Below are 15,380 nucleotides of genomic sequence, written 5' to 3' on the forward strand. Positions count from 1 at the left end.
GGTTAGCCAGGATGGTCTCGATCTCCTGACCTCGTGATCCACCCGTCTTGGCCTCCCAAAGTGCTGGGATTACAGGCTTGAGCCACCGCGCCCGGCGCTCTGATAACTTTAAAATCAACAGACTCAATACAAATTTCTAAGACTCTAATAAAAAAAAAACCTGATAGATTCATAAAACTACTAATAGAGATCAAACAGGAGTTAATTATGAGATTAAGTAAGTAAATAATGTTTTATGACTTTTATTTAAAACATTGTTACTTTATGCAAATATTTTGTTTCCCCCTCAAGTTGATAAAGTGTACTTTTGTAAACAAAGATAAAAACATGGTTTTTTTCCTTACTTAATCCCTCCAAAATTCAAAAACTATTTCTAAGTATTCTTAGGACAATATGGTTATTTACATAAACCCAATAAAATTCTGTTCTTAAATGTTAGTTATATTACCAAGGCTTTGACTAAAATGTCATATTTAAAAATACACATAAAATGCCTGACTTCAAGGGTTCCCAGCCTTATAGTAAGTAAATAAAACTGTCACTTTCTGGCAGGCCCAGAAACTTTAAGTCTATAAATAAATGTAAAGTCTGCCTTGGTTTGGCTTCCTAGCTGCAAGATCATTTAAATGTGAGATTCCTATATTTCAATAGGAAATATTTTACTTTTCAATGTAAAAAATAAATTATGTTCCCAAAATAAAGCTATAATATACCTATTATTAGAATATAACTCTGTACATTGTTTTCAAGTTATTGTTATCTATTTTTGAGTAGTCTAGGTTCTAAAATCACCCAAGTTCCTACAAGCCAAGTTTCTTCCATAAAATTACTAAAACGGGAATTGCTCTGTTCCTAAAGCCCCATAAGCTAAAACTTGAGAAATTTTTATAAACAAGTTTTGTGCCTGTTGGCTTGATGTATAGGCCACATAGAAAGTTCACCAAACGGTCCAGTGCCCTAACCAGTGACATTCAAAGTACAAACCAGGATGAGAAGTGGACATTGTCCAGGCTGCAAACAGCTTTTCCTAAGATGTCAAAATAAGACTCCACTTCATCATGAGACCCTTACTTCCCTTAATGCTCCTCTTTTTATTTGATAAGATGCTGTAATGAAAATTTCACAGTCAATAACTGTTAGTGATAACCTGACAAAACCTGACCTAAAAAATCCTTTTAGGACTAGGCGTGGTGGCTCATGTCTGTAATCTCAACACTTTGGGAGGCTGACATGGGGGGTAGTTTGAGCCCAGGAGTTTGAGACCAGTCTTGGCGACACAGTGAGACCCTGTCAAGAAAAGAAAAGAGAAACGAAAAGAGAAGAGAAGAGAGAAAGAAAAGAAAGGAAAAAGAAAAGAAAAAGAAAGAAAAGAAAGAAGAAAAAGAAAGAAGGAAGGAGAGAGAAAAGGAAACAAAGGAAAGAAAGAAGGAAGCAAAGAAGGAAGGAAGGGAGGAATGGAGGGAGGGAGGGAAATTAATTATATATTTTTTAAAAATCCCTGTAGTGTGGCCGGGCGTGGTGGCTCAAGCCTGTAATCCTAGCACTTTGGGAGGCCGAGATGGGCGGATCACGAGGTCAGGAGATTGAGACCATCCTGGCTAACACGTCAACACGTCTCAAAAAAAAAAAAAAAATCCCTGTAGTCAGACCAAATCAGAATTCAGCTCAGGGGCTACACAGTTTATGCCTGACCTCAAGCTCATGAATCACAGGCAGTCCCACCCAGAAGATGTAGATATGTACAGCACACTAGAAACTGAAGCAGGCTGCAAAGAGAGACTGCATAGACATTCTATGAGATGTGTGAAGTTGCAAATAATTATTTTAAAAATCATGTAATCAAGATATGAACACCAATGAAATTAAAATCCGAAAATATGTACGTGTGTGTATATACATATACATATTTATACATATGCGCATGCATATCTGCTCTAGCTTTTCTGAATTAATGTCAGTTAAATTGGAATGGTATGTGGAAAAATGTGCTCCCTGTTTTGTTTTGTTTTTTCCGTTTCCTAGAATAAAATATCCACACTTTATGGCAAAAAAAAAGAAAAAAAAAATCCTTTTAGTCCACCTAGCGGAAAACTTAGACAACATCCCTTACACAACTTACTGTTCAAATTTACTGGTGGTCCCTTTTCTAAAGTTGGCAATTTTCTGTTTAATTCAAGCAAGTCATAACAACATACTACTTAATGACAACTACAGGTCTCACCCAGTTTCCACTATGAAACCATAGTTTTTGTTTTTGAAACGAAGTCTCACTCTTGTCTCCCAGGCTGGAGTGCAATGGTGCTATCTTGGCTCACTGCATCTTTCTGCCTCCCGGGTTCAAGCAATTCTCCTACCTTAGCCTCCTGAGTAGCTGGGATTACAGGCGCCCGCCACCATGCCTGGCTAACCACTATGGTCTTTTTTTTTTTTTTGAGGTGGAGTCTTGCTCTGTCGCCTGGACTGGAGTGCAGTGGCCGGATCTCAGCTCACTTTCCGCCTCGTGGGTTTACGCCATTCTCCTGCCTCAGCCTCCCGAGTAGCTGGGACTACAGGTGCCCGCCACCTCGCCCGGCTAGTTTTTTTTTGTATTTTTAGTAGAGACGGGGTTTCACCATGTTAGCCAGGATGGTCTCGATCTCCTGACCTCGTGATCCGCCCGTCTCGGCCTCCCAAAGTGCTGGGATTACAGGCTTGAGCCACCGCGCCCGGCCCACTATGGTCTTTTAATTTGTTTAGTTTGTTGCCCTTAGTCTTGGACTCTTAGTTCAAAAGCATTTTACAAACTAAATTTATTATATTGTTGTTATTTTTTATATGATAACTTTTAAGCTTTGTTGTTGTTGTTGTTGTTACTGTTTTTGTTTGTTTGTTTGTTTTTTGAGACAGGGTCTCATTCTGTCACCCAGGCTGGAATGCAGTGGTATGATCATAACTCACTGCAGCCTTGACCTCCTGGGCTCAAGAGACCCTCCTGCCTCAGCCTCCCAACGTATTGGGGTTACAGGTGTGAACCACCATGACTGGCCAGCTTTACTCTTACTGATTGTTTAATCTTTATAATGCCAGCTCTCCCAACAAAATAATGTTAACCCAGTCCTTCGAGATGATTGCTAATGCTTATAGAACTGTTAAGACAGAACTTGATAATTGACTCTAGAACAAGGTACCCTAGGAACGCTTTTCCTTCTGGACTCTGCTACTCAAATGTGGCCCCAGGTCCCTGACATAAGCCCCCATACTTCCCTGCTGATGTGGGACAGAGATAACCAGAACAGGTCCATCCTAGCTCCAAGGGACAATTAAGCTAACTTATAAGTAGTTAATTGACAAGGCTTTTAAAAAGAGATCTCAATCAAAAGGGGAAAATGTGAGAGTGGATCATAAGAATTGGGTCATGCCTGTCATATCCAACTAAAATGGAGTTGAGAGACCAGGGAGAAAAAACACAGGGCACATAACATTGCTGCAAAAATATAATTCCCTGCAGGCCTGGCTTTTGAAACTGCCTGTTGTAGCCTAAAGCCAGTTTTATCGAATAGCTACTGAAACAAACCTACTGTGACTCTAAGACTTATTTTACCCACTGCTGTCACTCATTAATCAGAGCTTGCTAGATCTCCAAAACTTTACTAGTCCCAATGATCTTTCTCCAGAACGATATGTAACATTTCTCCTGTTTACAAAACCGCCAACCTTCTCAGTGTTCTTCAGACATATGGAAGACCACTAGGTCTGCGTGTATGCACCAAATTACAATTATTGCTTCTGAAATAAGATGTTTTAAATATAGAGATTCACCTTTATATTTTATTTTACCTCGACAGCTTTGACCAAAAAAACAGACCATAACAAGTATTGGCAAAGCTGTGGAAAAACTGGAACACTCATACATTGCTGGTAAGGAGGTAAAATGGTATATCTGCTTTGGAAAATAGTTCAGCAGTTCCTCAAAAGGCTAAACATAGAATTACTATATGACCCAGCAATTCCACTCCTAGGTATATGTGTATACCCAGGGGAAATGAAAGCATATGTTCACACAAAAACTTATACACAAATGTTCCTAACAACACTATTCATAATAGCCAAGTCTACGGCGATACCACCCTGAATGTGCCCGATCTCATCATAATAGCCAAAAGGTGGAAACAACCCAGTTGTCCACCAATTAATGAGCCGGATAAATCAAACATGGCTAAGCAATACCATGGAATATTATTCAGTCACAAAAAGGAATGAAGTCATAAAAAGGAAACCTCAAACCTCAAAAACATTATGCTAAAGTGAAAGGAGCCAGACAAAAAAGACCGCATATTATATAATTCCATTTATATGAAATGTCCAGCATATGCGAATCCAGAGATTAAAAAGTAGATCAGTGGTTGCCAGGGGCTGGGGGAGTGAGCAAGGGAAAGTGACTTTTGATGGGTATGAAATGCTAAAAGTGTTTTAAAATTAGATAGTGATGATGGTTGCACAACTCTTTAAATACACTAGAAACCATTGACTTGCACGTTTTAATTGGGTGAATTTTAGGTATGTAAATTACATCTCAAATAAGAAGTTTTAAAAATGGAGATTATGTCTACTTCCCAGAACTACTTAGAGAATTTACTGAGAGAGCATATATGAGAGACATTCTCTGAATGCTTATTTGTTAATTAAGTAGTACAGAAACCAGGTCAGGATATAAAAGAAATCTTCCTTTTTCCAGGACATAAATGGAGATGATAAACTTCACAGGACTGCATTCCAAATTTCCATGCCAGGTCCAATGAGATGATCCTTCAAGGGACAGAATTATTTTCAGTTAATGGTTTCTCAACTTATTTTATTTGAGGTAGAAATCTGAGAATGAGATAGAGATTCAGTTCCTGACAAGTTAAGACTTGTAATCCTGCTCAATTTGAAACTCTGTGAAAACAATTTCATCTTGTATCTACCTTCCCCCTTCCGGGCTTTTGCCTTCCCTCTGCTCAGCTCTTTTGCCAGAAACGAAAGCTCTTCTCTGAAAGGAAGAGGGTGGAAGAGCTAGTGTGATTTGTTTGGGCACGTCAAGATGGCTAGATCTCTTCACTCTACACACTGGCATGCTTTCACCTCCCATGGTTGGCCCAGAGCCCAGTTTTTTTTTTTTTTTTTTTTCTTTTAAAAGAAGGCTGGTAGTTTTATCCAAAGATCCTTTTGACACTGAGAGGGACCACTTGGGTCCCCAAAATGCATCTGTTGCTTTCAAAATACCCTTTAAATAATTGAAAGTGACTGAGAGGACATATGAACAGATCTACAGTATAGAAATAATCTGGCTATAGGCAGGGCGCGGTGGCTCACGCCTGTAATCCCAGAACTTCAGGAGTCTGAGGCGGGCAGATCACCTGAGGTCACAAGTTTGAGACCAACCTGGCCAACATGGTGAAACCTCGTGTCTACTAAAATTACAAAAAAATTAGCCGAACATGGTGGTGGGCACCTATAGTCCCAGCTACTTGGGAGGCTGGGGCAGGAGAACTGCTTGAACCCAGGAGGTGGAGGTTGCAGTGAGCCGAGATCGCACCATTGCACTCCAGCCTGGGTAATGAGAAAGAAACTCCATCTCAAAAAAAGAAAAAAAGAAAGAATCTAGCTATAATGTCTTATTGAAAAATATCACTTATCATATTCATTATTGAACATCTATTTCAAAACTAAAATGTGAAAAAATGCCCAGACATCTAATGTACACTATGGGAATCTCAAGGATGTGTCCTTTTTTTATTCTTTTTGAGGTATGGTGTCACTGTGTCACCTAGGATGGAGTGCGGTGGTGCAATCATGACTCACTGCAGCCTCAACCTCCTGGGCTCAAGTGATCCTCCCACCTAAGCCTCCTAAATAGTTGGGACTACAGGTGCACATGAACACACCTAGCTAATTTTTATTTTTGTGTGTGTGGAGACAAGGTCCCACTATGTTGCCTAGGCTGGTCTCGAACTCTTGGGCTCAAGCAATCCTGCCACCTCAGCCTCCCAAAGTGTTGGGATTACAGGCATGAGTCACTGAGCCCAGACTTCAAGGACATATTCTAACTCCCATTCTGGAAAAGAGAAAGGCTTCTGCCTTTCACCTTATATACTTCATTCTTGTTGAAATTTTTTAAAAACATTGAGAATGTATTACTTGTATAATAATAATGATGATAAAAACAGTGAAGAAAGAATATACAAGGAATACAAAAGGGGAGACATTTATCTTCATCTGTGTAAGATTAAGTTCTCTACCTGTAAACTCTGTAGGGTAACTGCAACTCAACGACTTTACACATAATTCTGAAGAAGCTGTTATTGAGTACCTGAGAGAAGCTGCTAGAATGACTAAGTCAACCACTGCTTCCCAGTAAGAATAAACAGAGATACACACAGTTTTTCCTAAAATTAAATTTAACTCCTAGGGTATTTAGTTCTCAGATTGCTGTGATAGATAATATAGACGCAGAAATTTCTAAGTCCGGCATCAATATATAGCTGTTGAATGACTTGCTGCATTTTATTCTCTTCTGCTCTCCACCTAGACTGCAAAGTTGGTAAGACTTTATAAAAGAAATATAAAATATCAATAAATTAAGCAAAAAGTATACTATAACTTCCACATGGAGCCATTTAGGCAGCTCAGAAAAGGAAAACTTTAAAAATACACAGTCCCCACAACTGAATGCTACTCAAACCACAATCAGGCACTTCCCACTCTGTACTACAGGACAAGAGGGCTGATCTTGTCTGTCTGGGAGCCCAGAATGGCTTTGTTCCTGTAGTGCTTCAGGCACAGGCAAACTACATTGGCAATGCAGGTGGGAAAATTCAGCTATTTTTCTTTCTTAATGGGAAACTCACCTAAAGCCTTGGCTTTTAAGTGCATATTACAAGCACCAAAAACATCAATTAGTTCAAACTTGTCCATCATCTTGGGGAGCTGAGAACAGAAATTACACCTCTACCCCTCATGTTCTTCATCACCAAATTAGCTACTAACTGATTTGCACACCAATCAAAATTACTAAAAACAAACACAACACCAACAGCTGTGATTTTGATAGCAGGCCCTAGAGGCTAATGAGCTCAGTGGGTTAATCAACTAAGATGCTTATTCCAAACAGCAAGGTGGCCACATTAGAATGACATGCCACCCATTCCCAAAAATCCAGTCTTAAAAAAAATAATCAATGAAAACATCTCCTTGACAGTAGTACAGTTTCTTTGGGAAAGTACAGGATGACTTGTGTTCTGAGACTTCTGAATTGTAAGTACTTTAGGTTCTTGCTTCTTTGATTGATCTGACTTCCATAAGCACAACGTATGGTCATGTGGTCTCCGGGACCGCAGGTCTCTCTCACTTCCTGCCCTCTTTTGCCTCTCAGCTGCCGGTAATTACTTTCTCTCTTGAAACCTGTTACTCTTAGAGCTTTCATTCTCACCTAGTTGTCTTTTACCACTTTGGGTGGTCATTTTGTCTCCTTTGAAAAATTCTCTTTTTGCTTTTGAACCTAATTACAACTTGCAGTTAATCTAAAGTGTTTTGTATATAGGAGATATACAATATATGTTTGTTGAATAAAGAAAGAATTTGGCTGGGCACAGAGGCTCATGCCTGTAATCCCAGCACTTTTGGAGGCTGAAATAAGAGGATTGTTTGAGTCTAGGAGTTTAAGCCCGGGCAACATAGTGAGACCCCCATCTCTACAAAAGGTTTTTTTTTTTTTTTTTTTTTTTGAGACGGAGTCTCACTCTGTCGCCCGGGCTGAAGTGCAGTGGCCGGACCTCAGCTCCCTGCAAGCTCCGCCTCCCAGGTTTACGCCATTCTCCTGCCCCAGCCTCCCGAGTAGCTGGGACTACAGGCGCCCGCCACCTCGCCCGGCTAGTTTTTTGTATTTTTTAGTAGAGACGGGGTTTCACTGTGTTAGCCAGGATGGTCTCGATCTCCTGACCTCGTGATCCGCCCGTCTCGGCCTCCCAAAGTGCTGGGATTACAGGCTTGAGCCACCGCGCCCGGCCCAAAACGTTTTTTAAAAAATTAGCCTGATGTGTGTTGGCACGCATCTGTAGTCCCAGCTAATCAGGAGGCAGAGGTGGTAGGATTGCTTGAGCCCCGGAGTTAGAGGTAACAATGAACCATGATCATGCCACTATACTCCACCCTGAGTGACAGAGCAAGACTCTGTCTCTAAAAAAAAAAAAAAAAGAAGAAAAGAAATTCCAGAACTCCAAGGCTCACACATTCTTCGCTATATGATTTCCCCTCTGCATGCTCTCTCAAGCTTCAAGTACTAAGTCTGTATAGATCATATCCACATTATACCCTGAAAGAACTAGCCAGTAAAAACCTGCAGTTACCTTTGTGCTCACTGACAACCTTGCCTCTGGGAGGTAAACAGAACACATCAACGTGAAGAATGGTGTTACTGCATCAATGCCCGTTGCTATGTGACTTGGAAGTGTGTCCCACTAAAGGGACAGCATATATTTCTCTATCCCTCAACTTTTGGGTTGGGCCTCATGACTTGTTTTAGCCAACAGAAAAAGGCAGAATGATAGGATGTCTGCTCCGAGTCAGGCCTAAGGAGCCTCTGGAATTTATGGTTTCTCTTTGACACTTCATGGTTCTCACCATGAGCAGAACAAGCCCTGGTAGGCCACTGGTTCAGGGATGATCAGGAACACATGAAGCACAGCTACCACAGCTGGCCTGAGACCTGCAGGGAGGGGCCAGCCGCCCAGCCGAGCCCCGCTGAAACTTCAGCAGGTCTACAGATGCATGAGTGATAATAAGTGATTGGTGTTTCAGGTTACTGAGTGTCGAGGTAGTTTGTTGTTGTTGTTGTTTTCTGAGAAGAAGTCTTGTTCTGCTGCCCAGGCTGGAGTGCAGTGGTGCAATCTCGGCTCACTGCAACCCCCGTCTCCTGGGTTCAAACAATTCTCCTGCTTCAGCCTCCCAAGTAACTGGGACTACAGGCACACGCCACCATGCCTGGCTAATTTTTGTATTTTTAGTAGGTACGGGGTTTTGCCATGTTGATCAGGCTAGTCTCAAACTCCTGGCCTCAGGTGATCTACCCACCTCAGCCTCCCAAAGTGCTGGAATTATAGGTGTGAGCCACAGGGTAGTTAGTGAAATATCAATAACTGACAGAATCGGCCTACTCAGGCTTCAGATCTGAGAAGTTACGGAGATCACCACATTATTACCTAGTCATCCAACAGTAGATGTAATAGTGAAGATTCTGATGATGATAACACTAAAGTATTAATAGCTAACACATGTTGAACACTGTGTGCTAAGCAGTTGCAAGGAATTAACTCATTTAATCCTAATATTAAACCCCCTTTTATTAATAAACATTTTATGATAGTCATCTTATGAACTAATATTGACACTTTATTATCAACTGAAGTTTATAATTTATTCAAATTTCCTTAGTTTTCCCCTAATGTCCTTTTTTTTTTCTTTTTTTTGAGACAGAGTCTCACTCTGTTGCCCAGGCTGGAGTGCAGTGGCGCGATCTTGGCTCACTGCAACCTCGGTCTCCTGGGTTCAGGCAATTCTCGTGCCCCAGCCTCCCAAGTAGCTGGGATTACAGGTGTCCACTACCACACCTGGTTAACTTTTTTTGGTGTTTTTTAGTAGAGATGGGGTTTCACCATGTTGGCCAGGCTGGTCACAAACTCCTGACCTCAACGGATCTGTTTGCTTCAGCCTCCCAAAGTGCTAGGATTACAGGCGTGAGCCACTGTGCCTGGCCCTAGTGTTCTTTTTCTATTTCAGAATCCCATCTATCACATTACATTTAGTCATCATATTTCCTTAGGTGCTGACAATTTTAGCCCTCTCCGCTTTTATTACATTTTATTTTATTTTGGCCAGGGGCGGTGGCTCATGCCTATAATCTCAGGACTTTGGGAGGCCGAGGCGGGTGGATCACCTGAGGTCAGGCGTTCGAGACCAGCCTGACCAACATGGAGAAACCCCCGTCTCTACTAAAAATACAAAATTAGCCAGGTGTGGTGGCTCATGCCTGTAATCCCAGCTACTTGGGAGGCTGAGGCAGAAGAATCACTTGAACTCCGGAGGCGGAGGTTGCGCGAACCGAGGTCGCACCATTGCACTCCAGCCTGGGCAACAAGAGTGAAACTCTGTCTCAAAAAAAAAAACAAAACATTATTTTATTTTTTTGATAACAGTTTTATTGAGCTATATAACTCACATACCATACAATTAACCCATTTAAAGCTCCTAACTCGGCTGGGCGTGGTGGCTGACACCTGTACTCAGGAGGCTGAGACACAAGAATTGCTTGAACCTGGGAGGCAGAAGTTGCAGTGAGCCGAGATTGCACCACTGCACTCCAGCCTGGGCGACAGAGTGAGACTCCATCTCAAAAAAAAAAGTGTATAACTCAACGGTTTCCTAGCATACTCACAGAGTTGTGAAACTGTCACCACAATGAATCTTGAAACATTTTCATCACCCCAAAAAGACGTCTTGTATCCTTTACCTATCACCCTCAAATATTTCTTATTTACCCCAGCCCTAGGACAGCACTAATCTATTTTGTCTCTAAAAAATTGCCTATTCTGGACATTTCAAATAACTGGAATCATATAAAATGTAGTATTTTGTGGCCAGTTTCTTTCACTTACCATGTTTTCAAAGTTTATCCATATTGTGGCATGTATCAGTTTTTCATTTTTATAGCCAATACTATTCCATTGCATGTATATACCACATCTCGTTTATCCATTCATCAACTGATGGCTGTTTGAGCTATTTCCACTCTTGGCTATTGTGAATAATACTTCTGTGAACATTCACATACAAGGTTTTGTGCAGACATATGTTTTCATTTATCGGGTATATTCCTGGGAGTGGAATTGCTGGGCCAAGTAGTAACTCTATCTTTATCTTTTTGAGGAACTGCCAGACTGTTTTCCAAAGGGGCAGTACCATTTCACATTCCTATTTAGTCCCCTTTTCACAGATAACAAAAAAATTGAAGCCCACAGGGATTAAGTAATTTGCCAACGCACGGTAATGGGGTGGCCCACCCAGGTGGTCTGCTGACTGTATCTCACTGATGGAGCCAAGGGAAACCGAGTTAACTCTGACCTCACCATGTCTGCTTCTGGACCTTTTGGGAAGGGTGCCTTATTCTCTATACCTTCTCTAGATTTGGAGCCCACAAGTTAAAGGGGATGTGGAGAACAATAAAGAACCATAAAAAGAGAAATAAAGTTACTGCAAAAAATGTTTTGATGAGAAAATATTTAATACCCTGAGTTATTTTAGCTTAATGAGAGAGCAAAGGTGCATATAGACAGTAGTTGAGGCCGGGCATGGTGGCTCATGCCTATAATCCCAGCACTTTGGAAGGCCAAGGTGGGTGGATCACTGGAGGTCAGGAGTTCGAGACCAGCCTGACTAACATGGTGAAACCTTGTCTCTACTAAAAATATAAAAAATTAGCTGGGCGTGGTGGCGGGCGCCTGTAATCCTAGCTACTTGGGAGGCTGAGGCAGGAGAATCACTTGAACCTGGGAGGTAGAGGTTGCAGTGAGCCAAGATCACGCCACCGCACTTCGGCCTGGGTGACAGAGCAAGACTCTGTCTCAAAAAAAAAGAAAAGACAGTAGCCGACTAACATAAAAGGTTAATGTGATAAGAGTTCATGCATGAGTCATTCTTTACCTCCTTGAATTAGAGGAAATACGATTTAATCTATAGAATAAATAAACATTAATAAAAACTTCCTCATCATTATGAGACACTGACACTCTATAGGGACCCTTTGGAAACCCTCCAGGAACATTATTATTATGACTTAAAGTGGCCTAGCTATGAGGCAGGAAGATGGATAAAATGACGCGTAGTCTCATGGCCCTAGGACTTTAGGGATTTTGTGCAAATAAATATGATACAGTCTTTGGTCCACAGACTCAAAGTCCTTTAACCAGGACTGACTTACCCTGAATTGCAGATAGATATACAAAAGTGTCTTCATGTTCCATGTTTTCCAAGAATATCTGGAACCACAAAATACAGCAGTGATAAGAATTACAAAGAATAAGGAAGATTGAAGAGACTCCCTTATCAGCAGCTCAAACGAGTAAATGCTTTGCTTCTTGTTTTTCTTAGCTAGAAACTCGTCTGACAGAGTTTTGTGGGGAAAATGGCATATATGCTTAAAGTCTCATTTTTACAACCGTTAAAAAAAGGATAGAGATTGGGGGAGATACTTGTATTCTTCTAGCAGTAGTCCTGGAAAGCAGTGGAAGAACAATCCTCAACATTTTTCCATGACAGCCATGGTGAATAACATTCTCACATATGGCATGACAGACTATGGGCTGTGACACACAAGAGACAAGGTTTAGGGTTATGTGCAATGGATGGCACATTTGCTGTAATTTGATCCTTTTCTCTTGCACTCACAAAGCATATGGAAGTGCAAGTGAGATAGAGATGTTATTATTGAGATAACTTTGAATCTGTTCTAATTTATTTTTGAAAATCTTGTAAATTTCAGCACTTTAATTGACATTAGTAACAAATTACTCTCAAAATATCTTACAATTTAGGAACCTATCGGGGTATCAACTGCAGTGAGTACAGCTTATCTGGAAGATACTACATGATATGTTAGGTTTAGGCCCCAACATGAGAGCCAGAGAAAGGAAGACGGAAGTGTCTGCTCCATATATAATGCTGTGTTCTTCGCTGGCACAGTAATTCTTGACATCAACTTGAGGCTGCTGGTCTCCACATCTGAAGTATGTAGGCAGAGCCTAAACTTACCCCAGTTAGGAAGACAGCCAGAAGGTAGGGAATCTTTTATGGAGTAAGCAAGGGAAGTTTAATTTAGGGTAATAGCCATGGAAATAAAGAGAGTAAGACACATTTGAAAGATTTCTTGGAAAAAATAATTGACAGGACTTGGTGACCAATTATGTATAGCAGAAGAAGGTTTAATGAAGCTAAAACAAAATTCCAAGATGTTCATTGCATTCACCTTCAAAAAGGTGTATAAAAGGATATTTTAAAGCCGGGTGTGGTGGTTCACACCTGTAATCCCAGCACTTTGGGATGCGGAGGCGGGTGAATCACTTGACGTGAGGAGTTCAACACCAGCCTGGCCAATATGGTGAAACCCCATCTCAACTAAAAGTACAAAAATTAGCTGGGTGTGGTAGTGGACACCTGTAATCCCAGCTACTTGGGAGGCTGAGGCAGAAGAATCACTTGAACCCAAGAGGTGGAAGTTGCAGTGAGCTGAGATCGCACCACTGCACTCCAACCTGGGTGACAGAGCGAGACCCTGTCTCAAAAAACAAAACAAAACAACAACAACAAAAAAACCCAGCTATTTCACCACGAGGGAGGGAGAGAAGAGGGGAGGAGACCCAGTTTTGCCCAATGCCCCACTAAAGATGCCCAGGGAAAACAGGTGGCTTATCTGGGCTGAGTCACAGTGTTGAAGCAGACCTACTTACTGCAAAAGGTACTTTCCCATCTCTGGGAATTTGCTCATGCTCTCGCACCCCTCTTTCATCTGCTCAAACTTTACCAGTTCATTATGGCCATATAAGACCCACATCCTCCAGAAGATTTCAACTTTCTCTTTTTCCTGACTGCCCACAGCATTTCTTTCATGCAAAAATTTTGAAGGCCAGGCACGGTGGCTCACGCCTGTAATCCCACCAATTTGGGAGGCCAAGGCGGGCAGATCACAAGGTCAGGACATCGAGACCATTCTGGCTAACATGGTGAAACCTTGTCTCTACTAAAAACACAAAAAATTAGCCAGGCGTGATGGCAGATACCTGTAGTCCCAGCTACTCAGCAGGCTGAGGCGGGAGAATGGCGTGAACCCGGGAGTGAGCCGAGATTGCGCCACTGCACTTCAGCCTCGGGGACAGAATGAGACTCCATCTCAAAAAAAAAAAAAAAATTGGCACTTGGTTCATATTCAGTTGAGGAGTTTAAGTCTTTCCTGTGTCTAAATAAGTCTTTCCTGCATCTAAGTGTTGCCTCCTCACAAAATTCACAAATTTCTGGAGGGTGGCCCAGAACAGTGCTTGACACATAGTCCAGGCTCCAAAAATACTTGAGTTGAATGAACGCTCCCTGATGGCTGCCCCACCCTGAGCCCATGTGTCTTTACAGTGTATTCTACTCACCTTGAGAAGCTTCTCTTGCATCTCAAGGGCTTTTGCTTCTCTCTGCTCTATCCAGCGGGAAAGAGTACGCAGGGCAGCAGCCCGTGTTGGAATTTGAGGGTCATAAGTTGATAAAAGAACCTCTTGGAGCTGTTCTGTGGTTATGCTTCCAGATTTCTGGCTTGTAGTAGTGCTAGGCTCATTGACTCCCTGAGGAATGATTGGAGCATTTGACTGCAGGCCTGTCTGGGGGGCTATCTCATGGCTCTGCTGTTGTTCAAGGTGGCTATGAGCTACATCAGTGGGTCTTTCACGACTGGTTTGTTGCTGCTCTTCTATTTTCCCTTCCGGATCTTTTCTGTTCAGTGTACTTTGGGCAGCCGTGCTGATGGCCTCAGTGGCAAAGGCTCCATGGGTAGAGATGGTGATGCGGAGATCAACAGCGAGTTCTTGGATGACAGGATCAGGGTATGTGTTGGATATCTTCTCCAACAGAGGCAGCAACTGCTTCAGAACAGCAAAATCACTTGACTTCAACTACAAAATGAAGTAAAAAATGTCAAACCCAAATTAACATAGCAGATGTCAATATGACCTGAGCACCAGGAAACGTATTCTGAGAAAAAGGGGCAGGGATCAAATCTTGCTCATGGTGTAAACAGTATATTGCCTGGGTCCAGCACTCAATACCATTTATTGAATAATCATACCTAACATTTATTGAACACTTAATCATATACAGGTTCTTTTTTAAGATAAAACACACACACACACATTCATATCCCTGTGATATAATGACTATTATTATCTACATTTTAAACAGGTGGAAACAGAACGGTTAAGTAACATGCCCAAGGTCACAAACTGGAAGATAGTAAGATGTGAACTCAAGAAACTGGGATCAGAGCCCATACTCTTACCCAATACCCTACACAGTCTCCCTTGAAAAGATAAGGCCAGGCCGGGCGCGGTGGCTCAAGCCTGTAATCCCAGCACGTTGGGAGGCCAAGATGGGCGGATCACAAGGTCAGGAGATCAAGACCATCCTGGCTAACTCGGTGAAACCCCGTCTCTACTAAAAATACAAAAAACTAGCCAGGCGATGTGGCGGGCGCCTGTAGTCCCAGCTACTCAGGAGGCTGAGGCAGGAGAATGGCGTGAACCTGGGAGGCGGAGCTTGCAGTGAGCTGAGATCTGGCC

General features: G+C 41.9%; 1 protein-coding gene across 1 annotated transcript in view; it reads right to left on the minus strand.

Annotated features, from left to right (window-relative positions):
• Positions 1-15,380, minus strand: part of TANGO6 (transport and golgi organization 6 homolog (Drosophila)) — a 238,985-nt gene that overhangs the window by 142,867 nt on the left and 80,738 nt on the right. Inside the window, exons 12-13 of the mRNA XM_011932126.1 lie at positions 14,202-14,717; positions 11,990-12,047 (exon numbers count right to left, since the gene is read on the minus strand). Coding sequence (XP_011787516.1) covers positions 11,990-12,047; positions 14,202-14,717 — 574 coding nt within the window. The remainder of the gene's footprint in view (positions 1-11,989; positions 12,048-14,201; positions 14,718-15,380) is intronic.

Source organism: Colobus angolensis, unplaced genomic scaffold, assembly GCF_000951035.1.
Source record: "Colobus angolensis palliatus isolate OR3802 unplaced genomic scaffold, Cang.pa_1.0 Scaffold93, whole genome shotgun sequence".
NCBI classification, from domain to species: Eukaryota; Metazoa; Chordata; class Mammalia; order Primates; family Cercopithecidae; genus Colobus; species Colobus angolensis.